Here is a 24,876-nt window from a genome sequence, read left to right on the forward strand (position 1 = left end):
ACTCCAAAACCTCGAAAGCTTGCTAGTAATTTCTTGTATTTCCTAGTTCTTTGTGGGTGTAGCTTTTTAAGGCAATGTCTTGTTTCCTTGAGCATGGAATGAAGCAGTTTCATATAATGTTGCTGGATGTTTAAAAATAWTTCTGAATTTTAGCTTGGTTGATCAGTTTATGCATTTGCTTTCTTTTGTTTTAACAAGACCCGGTCATTGAAGAATGTGTAAATTGATTCATCAATGTTTTATCTTAATTTGAAAAAAAYGTATAGGCTCTTGTTACCCTAGGGAAACCACTTGTAGTCCATATTATTCTGTTGCTCTTTTCTTGTTTATCATTGTTAGCCTAGATTGTTCTTTCTTCTCTTACTTATCTGTCCATGTTATCTATCTCATATGATTTCTTGTTCTGTCCCTTCTTGTTATTWAACCAGTAATAGTTCTTGGCATTTAATTTTGAAGTCAACGTGTAAATGTGGGGGTAGATGAGCTTTTGATCTGTCGTTTTCTCTATGAAAGTGAGGGTGTTGGTGCCAACTGCTTATGTTCTGAATGTTTAGTTAGTAAGAGATGCATGATTTAACTGTCAAGACTATACRTCCTCATAGACTATCCAAGCAGTTATCTGTGATTCCTATATAGAAGAGGTGGCAGTCTGAAGATACAAGGCTTGAATTTAATTGAGGAGAATATATTTAAAATGTAKGGAGATGATTTCACATATTAGTTATTGAAAGAGTTAATACTAATAGTAAATGATCACTGAAGTTCTGAGCTAATGATCTTGGATTGTCCGTCCTGAGATACCCTGTCCCCCTACCCTATTCTATTCTTAAAATAAGATCAGTGAAACACTGGAGCTTATAGATGACATTTGATAAACGCAGAAGTAAAGTAAGAACTAAAATGGCTAATGACCATCTTTTTGCCACTGTCAGGAGCTTCAGGTTTTTGTCCTGTGGAATACCAAATGAAGTGTGGGTTTGTGGGGTTTTTTGTAATACAAGCTGTTTAGAGTAAACTTTGATAATAGGCTTTCTACTAAGGYACTTCTTTTTTTTCTCCTTGTAAATTTAGAATGACTTTTCCCATGGTGACTGCATGTCAAGTAATGAGACCAGTTTGCTAGAACGAACCACAGCACCTCATGATGGACTCCCGATGGCTTCCCATAGACCTCAGCGAGAAGGTATGTTGGCTGAGCTTTCTTGTGAGGAAGGCCTTAAGRGTTTTTTTTTAACACTGAACTCTTTGAGTTGTAGACATCTTGTATGTCTCTTGCTTTTGATCTGAACGAGAAGCTGCAGTGCTTGGTAAGTATAGTAGTTTCTCTGCTGCCTACTTGGTCTTTTCTTTGTTATAACAAGTTGTCATTTGTGTTAGCTGCTAACTACTAGTGAGTGCATGCATGAAAATTAGTTGTGAACGGGCTTCCCACTGAAAAAGGGGTGGTATTTGGGAGAAAACAAGAACATTTAATGCAATTGTATTAACAGTATCTAGATTTTTAAAGCAAAACTAAACATGAAAATTATTGTTTACGAGTCARTAGATTTTGCTGCTTGATTCAGTWGTATTTGATGAATCTTAAAAAGAAAACAACCAAAGAAAAACCACATATTAGCAGTTTTTATGGAAGTGGCAGTTTGGAGAAGTGAAAGGCTTCATAGAAGTCTGKTTTTTTTGGCTCTGTTGGAGAGAATAAGAATAAGGCTTCTGAGCGTAAACAAAACTGATATGCAATAGGCAGCTCATTTTCTTCTCTTTGAAGAAATGAGCATTATTGAAAACAGATTTATTCTTACCCTTTATTCTTCAAGAGGATTAGCAAGTGACTTGTTAAATTAGTCAACAGATAGTCTGCAGATCAGACACTTAAAATTAGTCAACAGATAGTCTGCAGATCATGAGGAGCCAACAATATGGAAAAATGATTGCTATTCATTTTGTACTCATAAATGTATTTTGTCTCTTGTGTGGAGATTTAACTGCACTTTGAAGGCAGGCAACTTGAGAGTTTTTGATTCCTTGAAAAAAAACCCACAGAGAAAGATTATGGCAGATTACAAAGAACAAACCTGTTTCAAATCCTTTTACGGAGTTCCAAGTATTCATATTCATGAATTAGAAACCCAAAAGGGAGAATCTCTTTAGTAACACTCTCAAATTAAGTAACAGAAGCACAAAAAAGTTGAATAATTTAATCTAACTAAAAGCTTAAATATTTTTCTGCATTTGTRTTATCGTAGTGAGAAACCACAGTGAAGGATCAGAATAACTTTGTGATATTTGCTACACAGTTACATAGTAGCAAGTCCCTGCTACAGAAATCTCCTTATTGGGTTAGAAATACCACTGATAGTAAAACTTGGTTTTTATTTTCAGCTGTGATGAATATGAATTTTAAAAATCTTGACTTAGACTTACAATGGAAGCAGTGTYATGTGTACATGCTTACTTTAACCATCCTGAATGCATCTGGTATTTCCAGAATAGAGATAGAGATGTAACATGTCTCATTGGCTTGTGTATTCAAATATTTTTTCTCAGTCTAGTAATTTAGAATATTGCAGATGTCATTGTGGAAACAGAATTGTAAAGGAGTCTGTTGAAACTGTAGAACTAAAGCTGTGCAGCAACAACAGTGTAGTTACCTGTTGTATCCTGTATTACGATGAAGTATGTAGAAGAAAGAAGCTAGGGAAGTTGAARGTACTACATTTACTACATTACAATACATTTTTTATACCTGAGGACAAATTTTTAGCATTGAGAACATTCAATAGTTTAAAATAAGAGCAATCTCACTAGGGAAAAAAGCTTGTCTGTGAATGTTAATGGTCTTAGTTTCCTAATTGTGTATGCTGAATGTATACATATTGTGAAATGCAATTTAAACTACTATTCTCAGTTTCAGTCATGGGAATCAACTTTTAAATTAACTTATGAATATGAATTCCAGTATCAATTTRAACATTAGCCATTAAGAAATTGTATTGCACCAACCAAAACTAATGTTGTGCTATGGTCCTTCTAACAGCACTTTAATCTATACCAGAGAGGTAAAAATTGAGGTCACTAAACATTTGTCTTTTCATAAAATATTGATGTATGATTGTCTGGCATCCTTAGCYCATCTCAGATTTCTTTCCTTTGTAATAATTAATCTTCATTAACTGGTAAAAATGAAGTGATTGTCTATCTTCCTAACTCCCAGCTAAAGGATTACAGAGTACACCAGCACACTCAGTATTTATCTCTCTACTAAAAAAATGGAAGCTGTGGCACTATCACTGGGCTTATTTTCTGACTTATTGTTCCTTTATGGAAAKTGCCAATACTTAATTCTCTTAAAAATGGCATGTTTGATGGGGATGAGACTTGAATTGTAACTGTAACAAAATTAATTAAAAATGTTTATGTATTAGTTAATATCCATTAGTAAGCTTCATAACGTACAATTGCAGGAAGCTTAATTTTTTTACGGAAAAATACAGTTGTTAAGAGTAGTTCCTGGTATATTCCATACAAACRTGCAGTTAAAAATTGAAAGGAAAACATTAACTGTTAACACCACCCACCTTCCTCCAAAAAAAGAGAGCTTCTAAAGCATTGAAAGGAAGCATTGATAATGTTGGGTGGATCGAGCTGCTTTTAAATGAGTTTATTTTTTACGTGTAAAGATGTGCTCAGGCTTGCACATAGAATTTATTCTTTGCTAGTATAAAATTTTCTTGAATTCTTAGGCCAGCAYAGCAGCAAAAATGAAAAGCCCATCTTAGCTACATAAGGATTTTTGTACAGAGTATTACCTGAGCAATGCTGTGGGCCCTCAAGAAAATCTCCAGGCCCTGAAAGCCATATGGTGCTGCTGTTTGCCAGGTCACAGCCAGAACTTGCCTATTGCTGAATACAGTAGGCAGTGGGGAAGGAATGTYAAAGTAGCAAGTACTCACAATACCTTTCTTCCTTCTCAGTTCAGTTTAATGACATGGATTACAGTACAATTATAGTAGCCTTCTGCTTCATTTTTTCCTTTTCTGTTTGCTGACTCTTATTTCTGCCTCCTTCAGGCCTTCCCAATCCTTTTTTTTTCACTTAAGTACCCTTCAGAAATGTGATTATTTGGCCTTAGTTTGCCCTCATTGCTACTCGATGGGTAGAAGGCATGGGTGTAGAAGGCACTGTGGTTTTTTAYTTCCTTTTCTAGTCTTTTCACTTCTAATGGTTATATTGTTGTAGTTATGTGACATTTGTTGTAAATACGTTCTTGGGTAATGCACAGATTCCCATGATGTGCGCTGAAGAGGTTGTGGTTAGGCCAGAGAAATACTTCGAGAGAGCAAGATTCTACCTGCTCCCAACAGTTTGTTGCAATAAAACAGCTCCTAAGGAAGAGTGGGGTTGWGTGAGTCAGGATATAGCCTACAGGCATCTTCAGAGTGCCTGGGAAAGTAGGGAATGATTTGCAAACTGTCAGTTTTGGAGTGCACAATAAGGTGTTTTTCTTTCAGCTGTACACATTGAGAAGATAACCCTGAAAGACGTATCAAGAAAAAGGGCTGACAAACATTTGGAGTACACATTCAAAGTAAGCAAATAATCTCCAGAATATTAAAATTATTGTCTTCATGATATCTATGTACTGTAGATACATATAGCTTATTTCAAAAACCTGCACAGGAGGCAATTTTGAGATTCTTTGGATTATCCTGTAATTCTTTTGAATTCTGCATGTGAATCAGGTGTTCTATGTAATTGCGGGCATGAAGTGGGACAGCATAAGGTGGGAAGGTGTAAAACATCAGCCATAGCTGTGTATGTGACATTGCTTCAGGAAACTTGGCTTTTGCAAATTCATAAGAATTCTAAAACTAGTCAGTCATTTGCTTAAATGGCACAGTTGTTGTGTCTGCAGATGTAGATTGCTTGGAGTCATAGGGTCATCTTGCATCTTTTTTGTGAGTTTTTTACCATATGAAGGTGACTCGTGCTGTTTGAGAAAACTGGAGGTTGATTCGTTTGTTTTGGACTTGTTTTGTTAAGGTGAAAGCAAACAAGCTGGAAAATGGCCACAGACTGGAAGGCCTACCTGGTGTAGTCTTGATGTATTGTAGTAGCTAAGGGCAGCTACTAGCTACTAGCAGCTAATAGCTGCTGAGGTGGTTGGTGGTAATGTTCTGATTGAATCAAAGTAGTCATTTTCTTAACAAGGGCTGACTAACACTATGAGTCATTTTGCCAAAAGATGTGAATCTGGTAGTATACCAGATTTGGAGATAAAGCTAAATGTTCCCCTTTTTCACCCAAAAAAGAGTGGTTTACATCAAACATTCTAACTTGTCATTTAACATACAGGAGGTCTTTGAAGAGGCAAACTTGAAAAAAAAAAGCCATTTTTAGCTGAAAGTTGATGTGTTGATCCCAGAGTTTATTATTGTATTTGCTACAAAGATGCACTCTTTTTTTGTTGAGGACAGTAATATGTGGAATGTAGCCTTCAAAGTTTTTAAGGTTAACCTGCCCAAATATTTCACTCTTGATTTTTTCATAGATTTTTTTTTCCAAATAGTCTTTGAAGTGACCATGAGGTAAAATACRATAGTAGATGGGACAAGTTGTACACAATCCCTATATGGATTATCAATATTTAAAGTGAAAAAATATTCTAAAGATTCATCATGTAGACAGATTTGACAGTGGTTTTGAATTTCCTTGTTAAAGGGGAAATGTGGAGATATTCTGGGAAGTATTTCAGTAGTCTTGAAACTCCACCTCAGTTCTTTTAGGAAAGAGTTTCCTTTCCTCATTTGTGCAGATACATTCTGTGCTCTTCATTGCAAATCATTTTGTGCTTGTCCAGACACTGCTTTTTTTTAAGGTYGTAACAGCAGTTGCAGTCATGCCTTCCCAGCTGAGGGCACCAAGGGTAGTTGGCATTTCTGGGGACTAAGGTGAAGGCAGTTGGTGGTTAACATTATTCTATCAACTCTTGCTAGTAAATAAATGTTTATAATTGTCATGTCCATTCCCATTACACAGAATTTTTCYATGTAACTAACTGGAATCTTTAGCCTGGAAGTGGGTTTAAGGTTGGGCAGCACTCATCTAACCAAGCTTACTTATTTTTTAACTCAAAACATGCATGTAAAGSTGTTGTTTTACTACTTGCATGTCATGTCAGAACAGTAAACTACTGAAATTTTTTTTACAAGCATATGCCAAAACATTGTCTGATTCTTGAACGCTTCAGTTACTTGCAGTATCTTTTGACTTGTGGCCTACAACAACTTCTATATGACTGTGTAAGATTCAAGTCTGAGGCAGATGCAATTATTTAATAAGTGATATAAACAGAGATTTTCTTGTTTTATTTTGACTCCTGGTAATGACAGTGAGAGCTCAATCCAATATATCTGACCTACAGTCCTTTTCTCTGGTTACCTATTTTTTGTGGTTTATGATGTCTGTTTGATACAAGTCCCATAATGACRGTGCCTTCTGCCGGGCTTCTTTCAGAATCAGTAATCTTCATGGGTCTTTATTGCATTTCCCTGAATTTGTTCATGCTCCCTTTAGCCACAARTAATATGAAGATGATCCTAAAATATACACACAAAATTAGTATGTGTATTTGAAAAAGCATTATCCCTGTTCTGCCTGGTGTTTGCTGGAATCTTTAGCCTGGAAGTGGGCTTAAGTGTCAACTCTGAGATWGTCAAATGTTTGGAATTATTCTAACAAGCTAATTACTATGATATTTGGACGAAGAAACTTTCCTCATTCTTTTTTCCTTTCTTCTAGGTAACTTGGTCCGATTTTTCAGTAACATGTGTAACAAAAACACACCAGGAGCTTCAGGAATTCCTGCTAAAAGTATGTATTCAAATATAAAAGTAGTGTTTACACATCTGGTTTATAACTTCAGAAGTAGTCTAGGAGAGCTGTGATTTCTGAGATGCAATTACAGAAACAGAAGCATGCTAGCAGATTTTTGTACTTCACAGTKGTATTAATCATTTAAATTATGTATACTGTGATGAAGGACCTCGACGGAAGAAGCAGCTCTGCAGAATGTTTGGGGAGTTTCCCAGGAGGAGATTGTCTCATCTGAAATAACTCTTAGAGTTTTAATTGAACTACCATAAAACTACCAGAGGAGTTTTTAATATTTCCCACGGAGCTCATGTCTAGGTACAACCACTGSTCGTTTGCTCGTGTTCCTGTTAGAAGGACCTCAAAGAGTATAATTTGTTATTTTTAATTAGTGAGACACAGCCATAAGCATAAAAGTTTTTAGTTTAAGTGTTATATTCTTCAGTGCAACCAAGGCAGGCCTATTCGTTATCACAAGGAGTTAAACTTGAGGAAAATCTAGCAACTATATGTGCATKTGTGTCCATGGTTTAAAAATCTAAAAGTTCTCTCAGTTGTTTTCCCCACTGCTCTAAGCAGGGTATATCTTTGTGTGCACAGGCCTTGTGCAGACCCCATGAGTATGCTGACTTTGAACTCTGTGTTCATTGCCAGTGTCTAATGGTTCCACCTACTCTGGGAAATTAATCTACACTTAAACTCTTCCCTTTTCAGGGAAGTAATGAGAGATCTGTTTTGGACATGTTTTGATGGCATCTGGTGTTCTTAACTGCAGTGTTAATTGTGAGCAGAAAGCCAGTCATTGTACAAAGGTCATTGTCTTGTTCACTGTTTAAATTATCAACATTGTTTTCTGCCRTTGCAGAAATGAAGCAGTGAGCATTCACAATTGTTTTAATCTAGCTGGACTATCTAGTTCTAAGAGTTCCCAGAGCTTGATTTGTGRGGATTTGAATTATGGATGGCATGCCTAGTTGCAGTTGGGTTATTCCACAGCATAGGGTACATGCATCTGCACCTGAAGAGARCCCTAAAAGCAGCATTTTATCCAGGGTCCTGTGCAGCTCTGGGATGAGCACTCAGATGCATGCTTCTTGTTCTTCTACTTATGTAAGACAAACATCAGTGTCTGAAATGGACCTCCTAGAACSTAGTTGCATCCAGGGGGAGCCGGAAAACAGACATGATCTGGAGTGTTGCAGAGTTGTGCTGTTTGATTGATGTAGGATGTTCCATGTGCTGGGCTTGACTGCTTCAGCAATGTCTAGGAGATGGCAGAACAAGATGAAGATAAACACAAGCTGCTATGAGCTTGCTGAGATGTTTGGTGGCAAATGTGCACAGCTGAAAATTACATTTGGTTTATATTGGTTTGCTAGCYGTAAGTGTAGAATTGTTAAATAAAGAGAGAATGTAAATGTAAGAGAGAATTGTTAAATAAAGCAGAATAGAATTTATACCTTCCTTTAAAAAACATTAAGTATAAATGTCTGCTTCATATGCCCTTGCATTTTTGCTTTTTGATGTTCTTGTTCCAGTCTACATGGTTTTGCTAAACAGTACGCTCAGTTTCCTGGGGACAGAAAAGTATGGTCAAAATACTTGATGGAAAATTCCAATGCTACATGTTGATAGAACTAAGATAACAGTAAAAATTGTTTCAGAATAGAAACATTGGTGGGAAAGCTAAGGTAGTAAACAGGATAACTTGGATGCTTGAGATTGATGACAGACTTCTCTTAGATGATAAGCATGAAAAATTCTTTGCAAGTAGGAAATYACCCTCATATGTGGAAGGACTAATAAGCTTGTAAGTAACAAGGCTATCTCATTACCTTAAGCTAAACACCTAATCTTGGGTTCTTATAACTGAATCTTTAACTACAGAAGGAATTGCATTCCTTTTAATGGAAGTTTTAAAGAAAAAATTTGACTATTTCCAGAGACAAATCTATGTATGAAATACTAGAATAGGAGGTTTGCTCATTACCATGCTTCTGCAATAGCTTTTTGGTACCTTTTGGCTAATACTGACTAATTCTTCAGTCAGCTCCTCAGTAAGGCTTACCAAAGCCAAAGGGTCTGTTAAGAACAGCTGCTTTTAACCCTTTCTGGTTTGATGTCTAAGACATTTCAGGTCCTGTAGGGCTGTGCTAATACGATACTAACAGCACCTGTCTGTCTGGATTCCAGAAGTTCCTTTTATGTATGTTACCAAGCAATTTCTGCATCAGATACAGCATCCCTCTGTTAGTAGGACTTAAYTTAGTGCAAGGATTACTTAGCACTGGGCTGATGTACCAGGAGCAGGATGTAATATCCAGCTGGCACTCTGGATCCGGTGTATTCCAGATTACAAATGGAAGATGCTGCTCTAGTGGAAATTACTTCATGCTATTGATCATAATTGGTGACAGATGTTAACCACATTAGAAATAGCTTCAAACTTCAGTAAAAGGAAGTATTTTTGCAGGGGCAGTTTACTCTTAATTGCCCCAAATTAAAATACTTTTGGAAAATAAAAAGTAGTTGAACAAATTTGATCAGCTCTGATGTACTTAAGTACAATATTTTTGAAGTTGTAAATGTGAAAAATCTTTGTTCTGGGAAATATTCTTCATATAAAATAGACATGCTCTTCAGTGGAAGTTTGCCTTCTGAACTAGAGCATCAGAAGACCTCACTTTGTGGTATTGGCCTTGGAAACAGTTGTAAGAATTTGATAAGAAGTTTCAGTGTTAATAGCAATTGGCAAGGGACTTGCTATTGATTGACCTCAGTATTGCTCGCTGGTCTAGCATGTTATATAACTGAAACAGTTTCCTTTTTCCGCTGTTTCTTTAAAAGAGTTTCTACCTCAGTGATGATAGTGAGCACAGTGCATTCAGTCCTGCCTGGGTTTTGTTTGTTTGTTTTTGTCATTTTCAGGCATAATTTCTATGTCTGAAAGATTTCGAGAAATAAATGAAAAAAGGCTGTAAACTATCCTGGAAAAAGAACATAGTATTGGTAGATTTCTGAATGTAAATCAGATAGAGCTTTAAACAGTTTTATTCCTGGATTTGCCGTGAGGATTTACAGCAAAATGTTTCTCTTGAAAAACTAGGTGGTGTTGATWTGTTGTACCTTAGGTCTGTAAATTACATCACTCAAATTGGAACAATTGAGTTTCTTGTTGATTCCAAAAGTATAGACTCATAGTGAAAAAATAYTGTCTTTGAAATGTCAACTACGCATTTTTTCACATTAACCTTTTTCTCAGCTCCCAAAGGAACTGTCTTCTGAAGCATTTGACAAGACTATTTTAAGAGCACTAAATCAGGGTTTTCAGAAGAGGGAAGAACGAAGGCATGCTGATCTTGAGCCCATAATCAGGTAAATGTTTTAGCAAATAGCCTGAAATGTATCACCAGAAAAGTGATTGAACTCAAGTTAGATGGTCTTCTATGGACAGTGGAAATTCTGCTACCTAAACACCATTTGCAAAGAAAATGGGAAGGTGGTGATGAAATAGATACTCWTGACTATTTTAGATTTTCTTTAAATTGAGACTTTTATTAAACTTAGTAGAATTACCTCTTTGGAAATAATGGTACAATTAGGAAAATATTTGTCCTAASGAGCATAATATAGTAATGATTGACACTTCTGGAAGGATATTACCTCCCCTACACAAGGATATATTTAGAAATACTAGAAACAGTAACTCAGAGCACATATGTTCTACTTTCATGACAGGWTGCAGGGAGAGACAGAACAGAATTTAAAAGGAATAAACAGTAATAGTGAAGCRTGTGTAAATTAAAAGCAGCTCATGTATTTGTAGGAAAATGGCCTATCTGCATCACCTGCTATTTAGTGATTAAAGAGCTTGGTGGGATGTGGGACATGTTGGTCAAATTCTGTAACTCAGAGYAGTAATATGAATTTGGGTTTGCCTACTTGTTCTTTTTGTTTGGTACAGATATCTTGTTGTGTTAGTCCTTTTCAGTCAGGATTGTTCAACCTGATTGAAAACAAATTATTCRTCATATTAGGCAGTGTCTCTTGAAGAATCAGGCACTGCTTTTAAAACTCCTACTTATAATATTCTGTGGCTTCTAGCATTTTATCCTGATATTTTAGTTAAAGATGAYGTGGAGCTGCTCTGAGCCTCAACCACTCCCTTGCCAGTTTTTTAATTCATTTTGATCTGTAATATTTTTCTGTCTTTATTGGCTTGATTGTCAAGCCAAAAATGAATCTGTGTGAACAGTTTTGGCTAATAAACATAGCGGTTTTGAATCAGTAAACCTGTTAAACAGAGGTTGACTGAAGGGAATGTATAGTAATACAGAAAGGTTGTAAAGTGTTACTGCACAGTAATTACAAACCCAAGAGAGTCACTTTGAAAATAACCTTTGAACATACCCAGCTGTGCTAGAGTAAGCAACTGTAATTAGAATTTGCAAGTTATGTTGTGACTGTACAGGAATGCTACATGAATAATCTCAAGAGAATAGCATTACTGTATTCAAATTCCATTTTCTTTCAGTGTCAGTTTTAGCATAAATATATACTTACTTGGGGGTTTCAGTATGTGCCCAGTTGCCAAAAATTGCTCTCCCCTGCTTCTCCTCCAAAGAAATAGAACTTTTGGCAAGTAATAACTGAAATCTTAGTGTGTGGGAAGKGAAAACCATTCATTGTTGGCCTATTTTCATATCTGAAGCTAATAGAATTTGTCACTGACCTCTTGGCAACTAAGACCGGTGCAGAGCAATATTGACAATCCCACTGTTTGCTTTTGGAGATAATTATGAAATTCAAATAGTGACATGATAGGTGAATTCAACTTTGTATTTAAATTTGTTCAAGAACAAGATGCATTGTTTTTGGAAAATAAATGTGTTCTCGGTTTAAAAAGTTAAGTCCAGTGCTTTTGGACTCAGTCCAAGCTCCTCTTTAGAAAGTGTACCCGGGGCTAAAATATTTGAATTGGGATGATTCACAAGCACCAACCTTTTTAAATTAAAAATCATAATACCAATTTCTTATACTGGGTGTACTCAAAGCTTATGCTAGCATTTAACAGCAAAGCTCAAAAGGAGCTTTTAACATTGTTTGTTCTGAATGTGCAATTTGAAGTGTTTGGWTTTCTTAAGAACTGTCTATTTCGCTTTTTAATGGTACTGTGGTAAATTCTTGTGTTCTTCCTATGATGCTGTTACTTAGTTTAACAAATTCTCACTTACATTTCAGGCAGCTATTTTCAAATACATCACAAGCTTTTCTGCAGAATCAGAGAGTATACAACTTCTTCCAATCAATTTCATCAGAATCTTTGCACACTCACAGTAAGAAATACTGTAATATGTTTTATATAATGAAAAGTCTATAAAAAGTTATTTTTGCTGTTGTGCCTAATTGCAGTTTTATAATTTTSTGTTCATGGTGTGTTATATTCCACTGGTTGTATTTGAACGCCTGGTCAATGAATAGTTGCTTGAACAGATACTCATGCTTTTGACGGGGGGAAYATGCTATGTAGCATCAGCTTGTGTTCTTTTTTTCTTTCTTTCCTCTCTGTACCATCATGCTCTTCAAATAGGCTATTAGGAGTTGAGTATGCTCAACAGTTTGGCACTTCATTCTCTCACAAATTCTTAAATTTTGGAACAAAAAGTTTCAACTGACCCAAAAAATCACATCTGTTTTTTGTTTGCTTTTGTAGATAAAGCATTTGCYTTGATACTTAACTTAAGATCTGTTTTGAGTACATGAATGATGGGATGGCCCTAATTTCAGAACATACAGAATTGTGTTTCAGCATTTGCATYGCAGAGATTTCTTTGGTGACCTGATTAACCTACTTGTGTGTTACAAACTGTTTGTGTGACCGAAGCTTGGCTTCTCTGTATGGATGCCTTAGGATGTGATCTTTGTTTCCATTGAATCTTTTCTTCTTTCAGTGCATGTGATACACTGTGACAGTTGAGGCACTGGCTATGAGGCCACTGCCTCTGAAATTGATGAAGATCTTAGTGAGGAWTTTAATAGATTGGAGGTTTCAAACAGACTGCTCATATTTGTTGGCGAAAAAGTAGAGGAATGGCAGCTGACTTTAGTTTGAAATTATATRTGTGATCTGTGGCAGATTTATTCTTTCCATGATGAGATAGAAGCATTGTGGTTAGAGTAGAAGCTGTAGGTCATTTTGTAACATTTTTTAGTAACACTTAGAACATTCCTATGTGGCAGTTTTGGGAAAAATGTTAAACTGAAACAATCAGGGTGATTGTGGAACTGGTTGGAATTTGCTGCTGTGAAAATTGACACCCCTGTTGCACTGAAAGGCTGCATGGAGAGGAAAGTGTTTCCAAAGTCCAGAAAGATTCATGTTAATGATGGGCACACTGGACAGGGTGTGCATATTTCAGACTGTAGACCACATCTAGCTGGGAAGGACTTGCAAATGCATTGTTGTACATGGTGATGATTTGAAATGGTTTCGAGAAAGAACCAGTGCCATGTTCCATCAAGACAGAGTTGACTGGGCAAAAATGCTCTGCAGGGTGGGTAGATCAGAAGGGTAGAATAGACAAATGTCAATTCTGTAGTAAATCTTAGAGATTACGAAGTGATCATAAAAGTGAGATAATTTTTATAGTTATGAATAATTGGGTAKGCAAAAGTTCATGAGTATTTGTCAGATCTGGAATGTATGACAGATASATAGGATGAGGAACATAATTGTTATGTAGAAAAGAGGAAAGACTGAAATGGAAGATGGTTTTAAGTCTTCAAATACCAAAAAGTCATAATGTAAAGAAGATGATCTGTTCTCTGATGGATAAGGCTGAAAGCACTAGGCTTAACTCGCTATGAGGAAGAATAGGACCAGGAGCAGGCACGAACCTGGTGATTACCAGACAAGTCCAAAGTAATGAGTCAGGTCTGAGGTCAAAACAGAAAAACAAGTCAGTAGGTCAGGGTTAAGAACAGGATCAGCAAGGTACATGTCCAGACAGAGGTGTGCTGGCAGTGCCTGCCAGGAGAGGGCCTGAGCTTAAATGGGGCTCCCAAGCCAGAGGATGGAGGCCTTGGAGGAGGCATCTGCTGGTTCTTTGCCCAGCAGTCACCCCAAATTGCAAAACTGCAGTGTAACAGATTGGATCTTTACTGTGGGCAGGTGAAGCCCTTGGGAGAGCAGGGAAGAGTTGCAAARCCTGTTGGCATGGCTCAGGCCCTGGCATTGAGTTAGATATTAAGAAAACATTTGGTGAAGAGAATTATTGTTACAAATTTAAGCATAGTTGTTTTTCTCTTGAGATGGGGGTGGATGACTTGATGAGGGTAGCTCACAATCACATTTCCTGTGGTGCAGGCTAATAGAAGCTGTACTAAGACAAAAGTATTCAAAAATCACAAAAATGTGATGTTTCCAAAATCACCTCAGTTAAGTGGCCTGTGAAGTTTTCTTTTTATTGTTGGTTTCTGTGTTTTTCTAGGTTTCCTGTTTGGGATTCCTGGAAWCCTGCTACTTGTTATTGCAAGTTAGTCTGTAGTGGCCTACAGATACACTATCTTGCATGGGATGACAATGTTGGAGAAAAAGAAAAATCTCATCATAGTTATCAAATAGAATRTGCAGAATTAATTGACAGATAAAGCATTTGTGCCTTAAATTGCTCTTCAGTCTCTATACAGAGTCAGGGATACAAATATCTTTTCACAGAAATACGAAGTTCTTTAGCAAAACCTATGTGGAATTGAATTCTATGTTTGGTGAAAGGTCTGTATGCCTTAAATAATAGTTGGGACTTCACACTCTGTATTCAGTAAGCTTAATTATGCCACTATGGTTCCATTAAGGAGGAAATCAATTAGCTTCCTTCTGGTTCATAGCATCAGTTGTTTAGACMCTTTTTCAGTTTGGAGTAGACTTTTGATTTCAACATGAGAGAGCATGATTTCTGGGGATTTAGTATCTTCAATGCAAATGATATTCAGAAGGATCTTCTTATCAACGTTTCAAGCTCTGAAGCCTTCAGATACTTTTACCGACACTAATTTGGAACTTTTTGAGAGGGGAAAAGTAGACTCTTAGAGTTAGATTCATTACCAAACTAAGTCCCTTTTCAGAGCATAGCAATGGTATTTTTGCAACAAAATTATTAATATTATTTCTATTTATATTTTATCCCATCTGGCATGTAAAGGCAAAAATTGTGTGTGAAGACTGTGCTGAGGGCATTAGAAAACTTTAGCCCAAATTAAGTCTCTTTTGGCAGATTGAGTGGACAGTGGTGGAGTGTAATTTATTGCAGGAGTGCTAGTTATTGTTGTCTCCTCACATTTCCTGTTGTAACACAAAATGATTTTTCTTTGTAATCTGAAGTGCAGCATAGTAGGAATATCTCTAATAATTTTCACAATCATGACCTTTTGAAATTGTACCATAGCTTTAAAATTATTTTGGGCACTATTTTCTTCAAAATAAAAGTTTCTCTAAAGAGCCTTTACTTTTGGAGATGGCCTGCTTTGAAGGAGGCAATGTTCAAATTGTTGCCACATGCAACAGTGTGGAAATTCAGTCTTCCCTTTCCCWAGCTTCCAGTTTAGTGCAAACATTCAGGAGCTGTCCAGTTGTTCAAGAACTATAAAGTTACTACATGAACTTTATTCTCTGCAGGTAACTTACAACCCTCTTTGAAGACGGTTAAGACAGCAGAACACTTCAAGGAGGACAGTTCAGAAGCTTCAAGTCAGGAGGAAGGTAGTTGTGTACTCAAAGATGGTTCTTTGAGATATTTTACCACACTGAATTCTGAAAATCATACACTTGACTGATTTCTTCTTTGGTATAAAGTGGTACAAAACTTGAATGAAATCTGCTATGCGAATGAAGAATTTTTTGTGTACTTGCAAGTTTCTTTATGAGGTTGCTCTGTAACTCAAGAAGTGGGAGCATTCGTAGACAGCTCCAAGGCAGAAGTACRCAGCTGTATTAAACAACTGGGAATACATACTTCACAATTTACTTGAGCCAAGATTATTTATAGACTTTCATGTCTTAACCTATTTATTCTTCAATTATCAGGGTTCAGAGTTAAGTGCAGTATTTCAAGAGTTGCAGGCTGTTCTRTATTAAATATGCCAAAATTGTTTAGCTTCTAGTTTTACACAGAAAGGATGTTCAAGTTTTGCTCTTCTTATTCTTAACCTATGCTGCTTTGATACTTTGGACTGTTAATAAGTTYGGGACTGTAGTGAGTACTGATTACAGTCTGAAAGCTGRTGTTTTTCAAATGCCTCGAAAAYGGTTCACATGTGGAAGCAGCAGYCTGGTGGCTGGTCGGTGGTTTCATTCTGAAAGGAACAGCAAGCCAGTTTTGCATTGYTTTTAGAAGCAAACAAGTATAAGCTCCTGGTAGTTGGAAAGGATGGGAAATGGGACTGATGGGGGAACACAGACCATTGAACACTTATGCTAGCTTTTACATAATGACACACTCTTATCTTCTTTCTCATTAATAACTAGTAAGACTTTGCTCTAGAACTTCTGTGCATTCAGTAATCTACATATGCAGTTAGAGCAAGTTTTTCTTATGAGAAGAATTATTATCATATTCTTTAGACTTCAGAACACACCCATGAAATTTACAATATATTTGCTCAAATAGTCTTTTATGTCCTGTTCTTAAAAATACTTAAATGTCTTCACCTGGTGAAACTACAAGTGCATTTCAGAACACCTTTTGTGTCATTTAAGTGAAGTGTTTGCCAGAAGTTTGATGATTTTTTTCCCTCAGATTTTTAAACCATAATTTGGACTTATGTGTAGCATTGAGAGGAGTTCAGGCAAAATCATAGTTACCAAGAATACTTTAATCATCAATAGCTGAAATTAAGGAAAGTTGCTTTTCTTAAAATTTAACAGTTGCCTTAAAGGAAAAGGTAAACTGTKTCTCTGAAGTGCTTAGTTTTTCTTCTCTAGGCTCTTAGAGTGGTTTGGGGTTGGAAGCAACCTTAAAGATCATCTGGTTCCAAACCACCTGCCGCAGGCAGGGAACCTTCCACTATGCTGACTTACTTGAAGCCCTATCCAGCCTGGCCTTGAGCAGTATTTCTTTTTGTCAGATGTAATCTGTAAAGCTTTACTTGCAAGGTCAATTTTGAGGTTCAGAATGCAATACTTTTGTGTAAGACTTGTCTTCATTTGCTACTCAGAATGTGTGACAATTYTGAGATTAATTTCAGCAGTTCAGAACAAATTACAATATGTATTTTTTCCTGACTGATTCCTGTCTTTTCTCTCCATTCTTTCATACTGGGTGGTACTCAGTCATGCATTCAGTGCTTAGAATTAAATATAGAGGTGAGCAAACATTAACATTGTCATAGTTCCTCTCTTTCTGTTTCATTCTTCTGTGAAATGGAAGGTAAAGAGTACTGTTTATATATMATCTATTACAAGCTGATCCGTCCTTTAGGCAACATCTGCTAATTTCAGCACTGTAAATTAAGTCTGGCTTGTTTAATGAAGATGTCTTTTGCTRTGTGCTTGATACTGACAGAAAGATGACTTTGCTGGATTGATCTAAAGGATTAAATGGGAATTGCTGTTGAAGTTATACTTTRTTTTTCTTTCCAGATGTAATGCAACACACAGCAGTTCACAAGAAACATAATGGAAAAAGTCCTGTTGCCAAGTAGGTACTAGGATGTAATGTGACCATGTTACATGTCTGAACTTCCRTTTGTTAGAGCTTTGAGAATATGTCCTTCTAGATTAAAGCTTGTTTGTGGGGTTTTTGTTTGTTTGGGGTGGGGGATTCTGRTATTTTTTTGTTATTTGGTAGGTTGTTGTTAACTTAATCTGTATTAGAAAAATAGTTCAGAAGACCCTTTTTGTAAATCTGTAGGTTTAGGTCATTTGGATGTCTCTTCTTTTTCAAATTTTGTAAATCTTTACTATTTGATGCTTTGATWTGTGTTTATAAGATGAGTAGCATAAATGTGTATGGCATGTATTTTTCCTGTGTGCACACACCCCATGCTTACACTGAAGATTTCCAGTGCTGTTGATTTGAAGCTTAAGTGGCTTCAAAGAAGATCTTACAGGAGAAGGTAATCCATTCTTTGCCTTGCCTGCCAGCAAATGTATGCAYACCTTGCTGGTTTATGTCCTTTTTAAGTGGAAGCAGTTCTTAAGCATATTAAAGTAGTTCATATATGACTTTAGATCCCTGAATTTCCTAATATGATTTCACTCATTAATGTATTTTGACTAAAATGTTTGGATATGTTTGCACATAGTTGTGCAGTAATTCAACTTAATTAAGAGGAAAAAATGGATACAGAATTTATTGTGATTTACAATTGTGTTCTGTGTYGATTTATCTGTAAAAAGTATTTATCTTGTGGTGAAAATTTACCTGGAATTGCAGTAATTAGAAAATAGACCAAGGGCATAACAGTGTTGGCGAAGGTCCACGGATCTTTTACAGATGAAATTCTTGTGARGTCACCACAAGACAATTTAGTGTGGTTGTGTCTGTTTTGGCTTTTAACTGTCCTACTTTCAACTTACATTTCTTCAAGAGGAGTTATCTTGACAAAATCTGTGATTATACTGATGGATATACAGTCCACTAGGAAGTTGTCAGAGCAGGATCCAAACTTAGTAGCATATAGTTACTAATAAAGAAATGGTCTTATTCATTGTATAATGAATTATACTAAGGCTGACTGTAGTTTAGGATCTGTCTTTCAGATAGGRAAGAGAGGGACAGACCTTTCCACAAAGCATAAAGCTATTTAGTCACAAGCAGTTCACCTCAAACAGCAGTGGTATGTGTGCATATGTCTACCTCTTGTTTTCATGCAGTATTGCAGCCTTACTCTTGAAAAGTCAAAAAATTTACTAGTAGTAATGAGATCAGAGATACAAAATAAATGTTTAGTAGTATCACAATTTCCATGAAGTGACTGCAGATTTGGCAGTGAAATAATTTACCTCCACTTGGAAGAAGTTTCTAAAGTGACCTTGCTTCTATCTTTGCCATTAGGGGCTTATATCTGTCTTCTGGGACCTTTTTGGGTTCTTTTCTTAGGGTTTTGTTTTTTTATTTTTTTTAATATTCTATTGTGTATCTTTAAAGTAGTTTGAGCCCTTACAGAGGTATTTTGTAAGTAGCTACTGTAACTTCAGCATATCTTGTGCTTTCAAGTGAGCTGGATTTCTGCCATCATGGGAACTGAGTAACATTTCATATTGCAGTAACCTTCATACAGCAGCTTGCCAACAGCCCTGAATTAAAAGGCACTTTCAATTATCAGCGTGTTTAGAAGTGTTAATTCCTTTTTTCTTTTTCTCTTTTGCATCCAGCCAGCAGTAAAGCATGATTTTGTARGAGACGTGAAAAGGTTATAGGGCCCTGTGTCCTACTGACTCTGTCAGAGTCCTGACTCTTTCCAGCAGCTTTTGTTGACSAGTGGTCTCAGACCTAGTTAAATATTTCTGACTGGCTGCTGTAGAGCAAAGCTTCAGTGGAAATAATTTTAAAGTCCAAAGTAAATGCCAAATGCAACTCCCCTCTCGCAGCACTACTCAAAACTAGTRTTCCTGAAGGTAAAAATGCAAAGCAAGATTATATTTTGAAACTGAAACAAACACAGCTCCAGCATGATCTGTAGTARCTGTGTGCTCCTTTTCTTAAATATCTCATGAATTCTGAAATAGGGATTTCAAAGTAATTCCAGTTTTGTGTTTAACGATAAGGGAGAAAGAATGTGAATTCAGAATACATTTCTATCTGGAAAATTTCCACACATCTAGGATGCAAATTATAAAGTCTTTGTGTGTARAACTATCCAAGGAAACTCTTTCCTCAAYTACTGTTTTCTACAAATTCTGTTGTTTGAATTTTACACCAAATTGCGGCTGACAGATGAAAAAAGAACTCGAGTTATGGTCAGATCATAGAGCTTTAGAGCACAAGAACTGCTATAATTTATGTCTTCTAAATCTCTTAAAAATTCCTAGGGTTTTCTGAAAGCAAAATTTCCCAACATGATGAAAAACATGTGTGTTAGTAAGAAAAGCCTGCAGGTTTGTTCACATCAGCATAACCTTTTGTGGCTTTTTTTCTTTTCAGCAGCACTAGCAGTGCAAAATGTTCTTCACTGGATAGCCTTAACATACAGCACTCGGAGCAGAATGGGGTAATGGACTGGAGAAGGAAAAGCTGTATTGTCCAGCAGCACCCAGAGCACTGTGCTAATCTACTTGAACAGGTGTGTTAATATTTTTTTCTTCAAACCATGCTGTGAAACACTTGAAAACACTGTACATTACACATATTGAGATTTAGGTTTAAAAGATGGAAAGCCCTCCTAAAATTGTATGAAATAAATGTTGAAGTGGCTACTGAATTACCTTGGAAGTGGCCACTGACTTACCTTGGTTAGGAAACCCTTCATAATTCCTTACCACTGTCTCACAAAGCTGAATATTTTGTTCATGAATTTGTAAATAAAATTTCTCGGTAAGATATAAGTAACCAGGAAAGTCTAATGTTGATTTCTAATCAGGCACTTTCCTGTTACTGAAATGTTGTCATCGAAAGGATTCCAGAATGTTTGGGCAATTTCTGTTACTGCGAGGAGCAAACAAAAGAAACATAATAAGTAACTAAACTATATTAATGCTAATGTTCGACAGGTTAAACATATTCTTTCTATCCTACCTGAATTATTTAAGTATTAATATTTGAAAAAAGTTAATAGGTAGATGCATACACTTCTCGTGAGATTGTCGTCTCTTCAGTGCTCAATCTCATTGTGAATATAGATAATAATTAGCAGAGTAATTATTTATAAATAAAATTATCTACTACTGAAATTTGGGAAAATCTCACTGCTTATATATGAAAAATCTTGAATGTTAGAATTGTTTAATATTACTGTTATTTATGTTCAGAATTTGGCTGTTGATGTTAATGTGTGGAATAGCAAGCCAAACAAAAATAGTTTCCTTATTTCATAAAGCAGGGTAATGAATTGAGMTTGGCTTCTAAACATGAAATGGTAGGCTGCATCAAAGCTTGAAACACTGCAAGCTTAAAGCAAGAAAAAAGTTAATTTACTAGAGTAAGGGGAAAGATATTTAAAGGAATTCCAAATACAGTGATTTGCACAGAGATTGTTTCAGAGTTTTAATAAATTTTACTTGCTTGCCAAATATGAGTTACTAATAACAGCTAGTAATAGCATACTTCAAGAATTGTGTAGATTCTATTTTTTTCCTTATGTGCTTCTGTGTTGTGTTCTGGAGTTTAGTTTAGCAGCTTATATCTGTAGTTTAAGGCTAGGTACCTGCTTGTCACTATGTGCATCTCACCCCCAACTATCAAATAATTCCTTTTATATCAACAAATTTTGTATCTCCTTAAGCCTGATGATTGCCCTTTTTAGCAGGTATGTGATGAAACACATTTGTTTTTATCCTCTGAAGGAAAAACAGCATGCAAACAATAATTTGATTGATATCTCTGGCATATTTGCAAGTAGTAATTTGCTGAGTGTTTTGCTGATACTGATAAACACAAAACAAGATGCATTATTTTACAGGCTCAGATGCCCTGAAAAAGGAGTCGTTTGGGTGGTTATAGCACATGTGAGCACACTAATCTTGGGCTCATGGACCCGTTGATCTAGAAGGGGTTTTTTTTCTTGGCTTTCCTAACACAAATTCTGTTGTTTGACTGGCGTCTTTGTATTTTCTGTCTAGCACACAGTGGAAAAGCGAAGTCTGTCTACAGTAAGCAAGAAGAAAGGAAAGCCACAGCTGGAAAAGTAGGTTTCCAATGTAACTGGTAATCCAGAAACAAAGTGTAATGCATTCACTCTGATAAACAGAGTCTGCAAGCAATTAGGTGCTTTCATTTGCTATGGTGGAACAGGAGCTGGCATAGTGTGAGGCTARGCTACATAAAAATCCTTATTTTATATTCTGTAAAGAAGTAGCTTGAAAAATAAATGTAAGTGAATGCATTTGTTTCTCAAAATATCACTTGTCATGTAGCTAAAAGATGACAGCATGGAAGTATTTTCTTAACCAATACTAAATTGCCTATTTCCCTTTATATTTATTTGAAAGTTGAAAGGTGTAAAGCTGCCCAGAATGTACTGATAATCAGGTGAGGGTTGACAGCAACCTTTAAYATTATATAGTGGTGGTAGCTGGCTGAAATGTTTTATTGAAGATAATTTGCATATCAGAGGGCTTCAGAACTTCCTGCAGGCTACACAACTCGGCACTGTGAGAAGTGAAAGCYCTTCCACCCTTATCTAATGCTCTGCCTGCTTCCAAGTTTGTAATTTTGTTGTTTTGTAGCCAGATGCTTTTATGCTAGACTGATGTAGGGCTGCAATACACCCATCAGCTTTCAAAAATTACTGTACTKAGTGCTGCAACATTTTCTTTTTTGTGTCTTTTCTTGTAAAGGCCTTTATTAATAGTGTTTAGTAACACTGCGTGCATCTTAGCTCCTTGTATATTGCATCAGCAGCCTCTATTTAATTTATTATCTAAATTTGTTGTTATATCTATTAAATACACATTTCTGGCCTGCAGTCACTGCTTTGTTTCCAGTGGCATTATATGTTCATTCATGGTTGGTTATTTGTGCTCATACTTTTGAAAAAAACCCATGAAATTATTTACACAGGGAGAAAGCAAAGAAAGCTGACTGCAGGTTGACTAACAGGAGCAATGGTGTTCGAGTGGCAGCATCACAGCACATCCGTACTGGGACAGCAAAAGGTAAGCTGTTTTTGCCGAAGATGTTAGAAAGAAACAGAYCTTGCAGCTTTGCAGATTTATTCAACGTCTTCTGTAAAGGGAAAATCATGAGTCAGAAAAATGTTCTGGTGCGAGTCAACATTTTTGGCAGTCTAATTTGTGCTTTGACTTGCTGTATAGAACACACTGGACTCAGTCTTGTGCATACAATTGCTTGGGGTGTGTCTCTTCATGCACAGGTGGCACAATACTAGTGAAGTTTCCATAAGCTGGCTGTAGTAGTTGCAGAAACAGCTACTGTTGGCTTATTTCTATGTGAAATTTAGCAGTCTGAGTCTGGAGATGGAGCATCTTGTCATTAGTGTTCTCTGTGTAGCCTACTGACTTAATCTGTTGTGTAATCGCCCACAAGGAACCAGTGTAAAAKCTCTGGTGTGAACCTTGATGAACTGTAGTGTTAAACCGACTGACCATTGATCATACACACAACTGTGTATGCTGCCMTAGCAGGGTTTTCAGGTTAGGGCAATACAGCAAAATGTAGTGTCTAGGCCAAGACTTGAGTATGTCTGTCAGTTATAAGACAAAATTTTATTTGTGTTCCTTTAGTAAATTGAGTCTCCAAGCTTTATTACAAATTCCTGAAGGTCTRTGCTGCCCATTGACTTTGCCATCTTGATGTTTTCTAAATTCCCAGTATCAGATGCAATCTTGTCTCTTATATATAGTACTCATGACAGAAGGTTGATAAAGAGTTTGCCTTTTTCTACACCACCTAATTGGCATCAGTATTGAAAAGTACCTCGTCTTTTTGTTGCTTTCACTTGTGATGCAATCTTGATTAAGCTTTCATTCATTCTTCTCATTGCTTCTTACCTTGGAGAGTTCCAGCTGTATCCSATTCTGAATTATTGACGTGTTTTACAGAAGCTTTTACCTTCTACAACATTTGAATAAAACTTGTAAGAAATCACAGTTCACAAACGTAGCAAGACCAGAACAATTTTGGAAAGCTATAGTTAAGGGCTGTTAAGCAGAAAACACTCTACAACAGAGCTTTGTTGTAGAGTGTTTTTTGTGCATTTCTGATTGATTACTGTTTTTGTTGTCAAGTAAAGTTCACTGAGCTTTTATGAACTGATGATGTCTTTAGGAGGTGGTGCATAAGGGGAGACCTTATCATTCTCTACAGCTGCCTGAAAAGAGATTGCAGCCAGGTGGAGTTCAGTCTCTTCTCCCAGGCAACCAGCAACAGGATGAGARGACACAGTCTTAAGCTGTGCCAAGTGTAGTTTAGGCTAKATATAAGAAAAAACATTCTTCACAGAAAGAGTGGTTGGGCATTGGAATGGCTACCCAGGGAAGTGATGGAGTCAYTCTCCCTGGAGGTGTTTAAAAAAAGACTGGATGTGTCACTCAGTGCCATGGTTTAGTTGGTAAGGTGGTGTTAGGTCATAGGTTGCACTTCATGATCTCAGAGGTCTTTTACAATGTAGTTGATTCTCTGATTTTGAAAAGTTAATAGGGAGTGCTTTTCCGAAGGAGTTCTGGTTGCTCACTGCCCACCACAGTACAGATGTGAAACTGCCCCCTGGTAACTGTCGACTGGTTCAAAAATAAGCTGTGACACACAGAGGCTGGAAGTCCTGCTCAGAGATGAGCTTTCTATCCATGTATAAACATCAGAATGTCATGTGAGATACTTATTGGAGACACAGTCTAGGGAAAAAAAACATAATGTAGCAGTCTGAATCTCTGCCTAGGTTTTGGTTTGAAATGCCCTAATTTGAGTCTGTAATTCTTAATCTGCATGATGTTTTGTTTCATTTTTTCGTCCCCTGTTTTGAGCTTGTCTGAGGCATCCATTAGTTACAGTGGTAACTTTTAAGACTTGATACTTTGTGACTAGCGCTTTAGCTCACAGTGATCCCAGGTTCACGCTGAGACTCCAGGTTACATTAGATGTTCAAAGTACTTGTTAAAAGAATTTGAGCAATTATGGGTTTAATCCAGGAGATTATTTCAAGAATTGAAGCATCAAAGCAGCTTTTTGATGWCCCATCCCAACCTATTAAACTTTCAGTTTAAAAATGGGAAAAATAAAATTAAAATGGGAAAAATTATTTTATTTATTAATTATTATTATAATTATAATTACTGTTCTAATTTTTGTCCTGTAGTTTTGCTAACCAAGGTTTTGGGGGCTGGGGGTTCCA

At 36.5% G+C, this 24,876-nt stretch overlaps 1 protein-coding gene across 2 annotated transcripts in view; it reads left to right on the plus strand.

Annotated features, from left to right (window-relative positions):
* ZCCHC2 (zinc finger CCHC-type containing 2) overlaps positions 1-24,876 on the plus strand; it is a 43,331-nt gene that overhangs the window by 12,964 nt on the left and 5,491 nt on the right. The window contains exons 2-11 of one of the 2 annotated variants that reach the window (XM_057373130.1): positions 1,072-1,183; positions 4,509-4,585; positions 6,799-6,870; positions 10,133-10,245; positions 12,112-12,206; positions 15,545-15,628; positions 17,507-17,564; positions 20,013-20,151; positions 21,647-21,711; positions 22,587-22,681. In XM_057373130.1, coding sequence (XP_057229113.1) covers positions 1,072-1,183; positions 4,509-4,585; positions 6,799-6,870; positions 10,133-10,245; positions 12,112-12,206; positions 15,545-15,628; positions 17,507-17,564; positions 20,013-20,151; positions 21,647-21,711; positions 22,587-22,681 — 910 coding nt within the window. The remainder of the gene's footprint in view (positions 1-1,071; positions 1,184-4,508; positions 4,586-6,798; positions 6,871-10,132; positions 10,246-12,111; positions 12,207-15,544; positions 15,629-17,506; positions 17,565-20,012; positions 20,152-21,646; positions 21,712-22,586; positions 22,682-24,876) is intronic. The other variant, XM_057373131.1, reaches the window with a different exon arrangement.

This window comes from Malurus melanocephalus, unplaced genomic scaffold (genome assembly GCF_030028575.1).
Source record: "Malurus melanocephalus ecotype Western Australia unplaced genomic scaffold, MMel_1.1 scaffold_187, whole genome shotgun sequence".
Taxonomy (NCBI): domain Eukaryota; kingdom Metazoa; phylum Chordata; class Aves; order Passeriformes; family Maluridae; genus Malurus; species Malurus melanocephalus.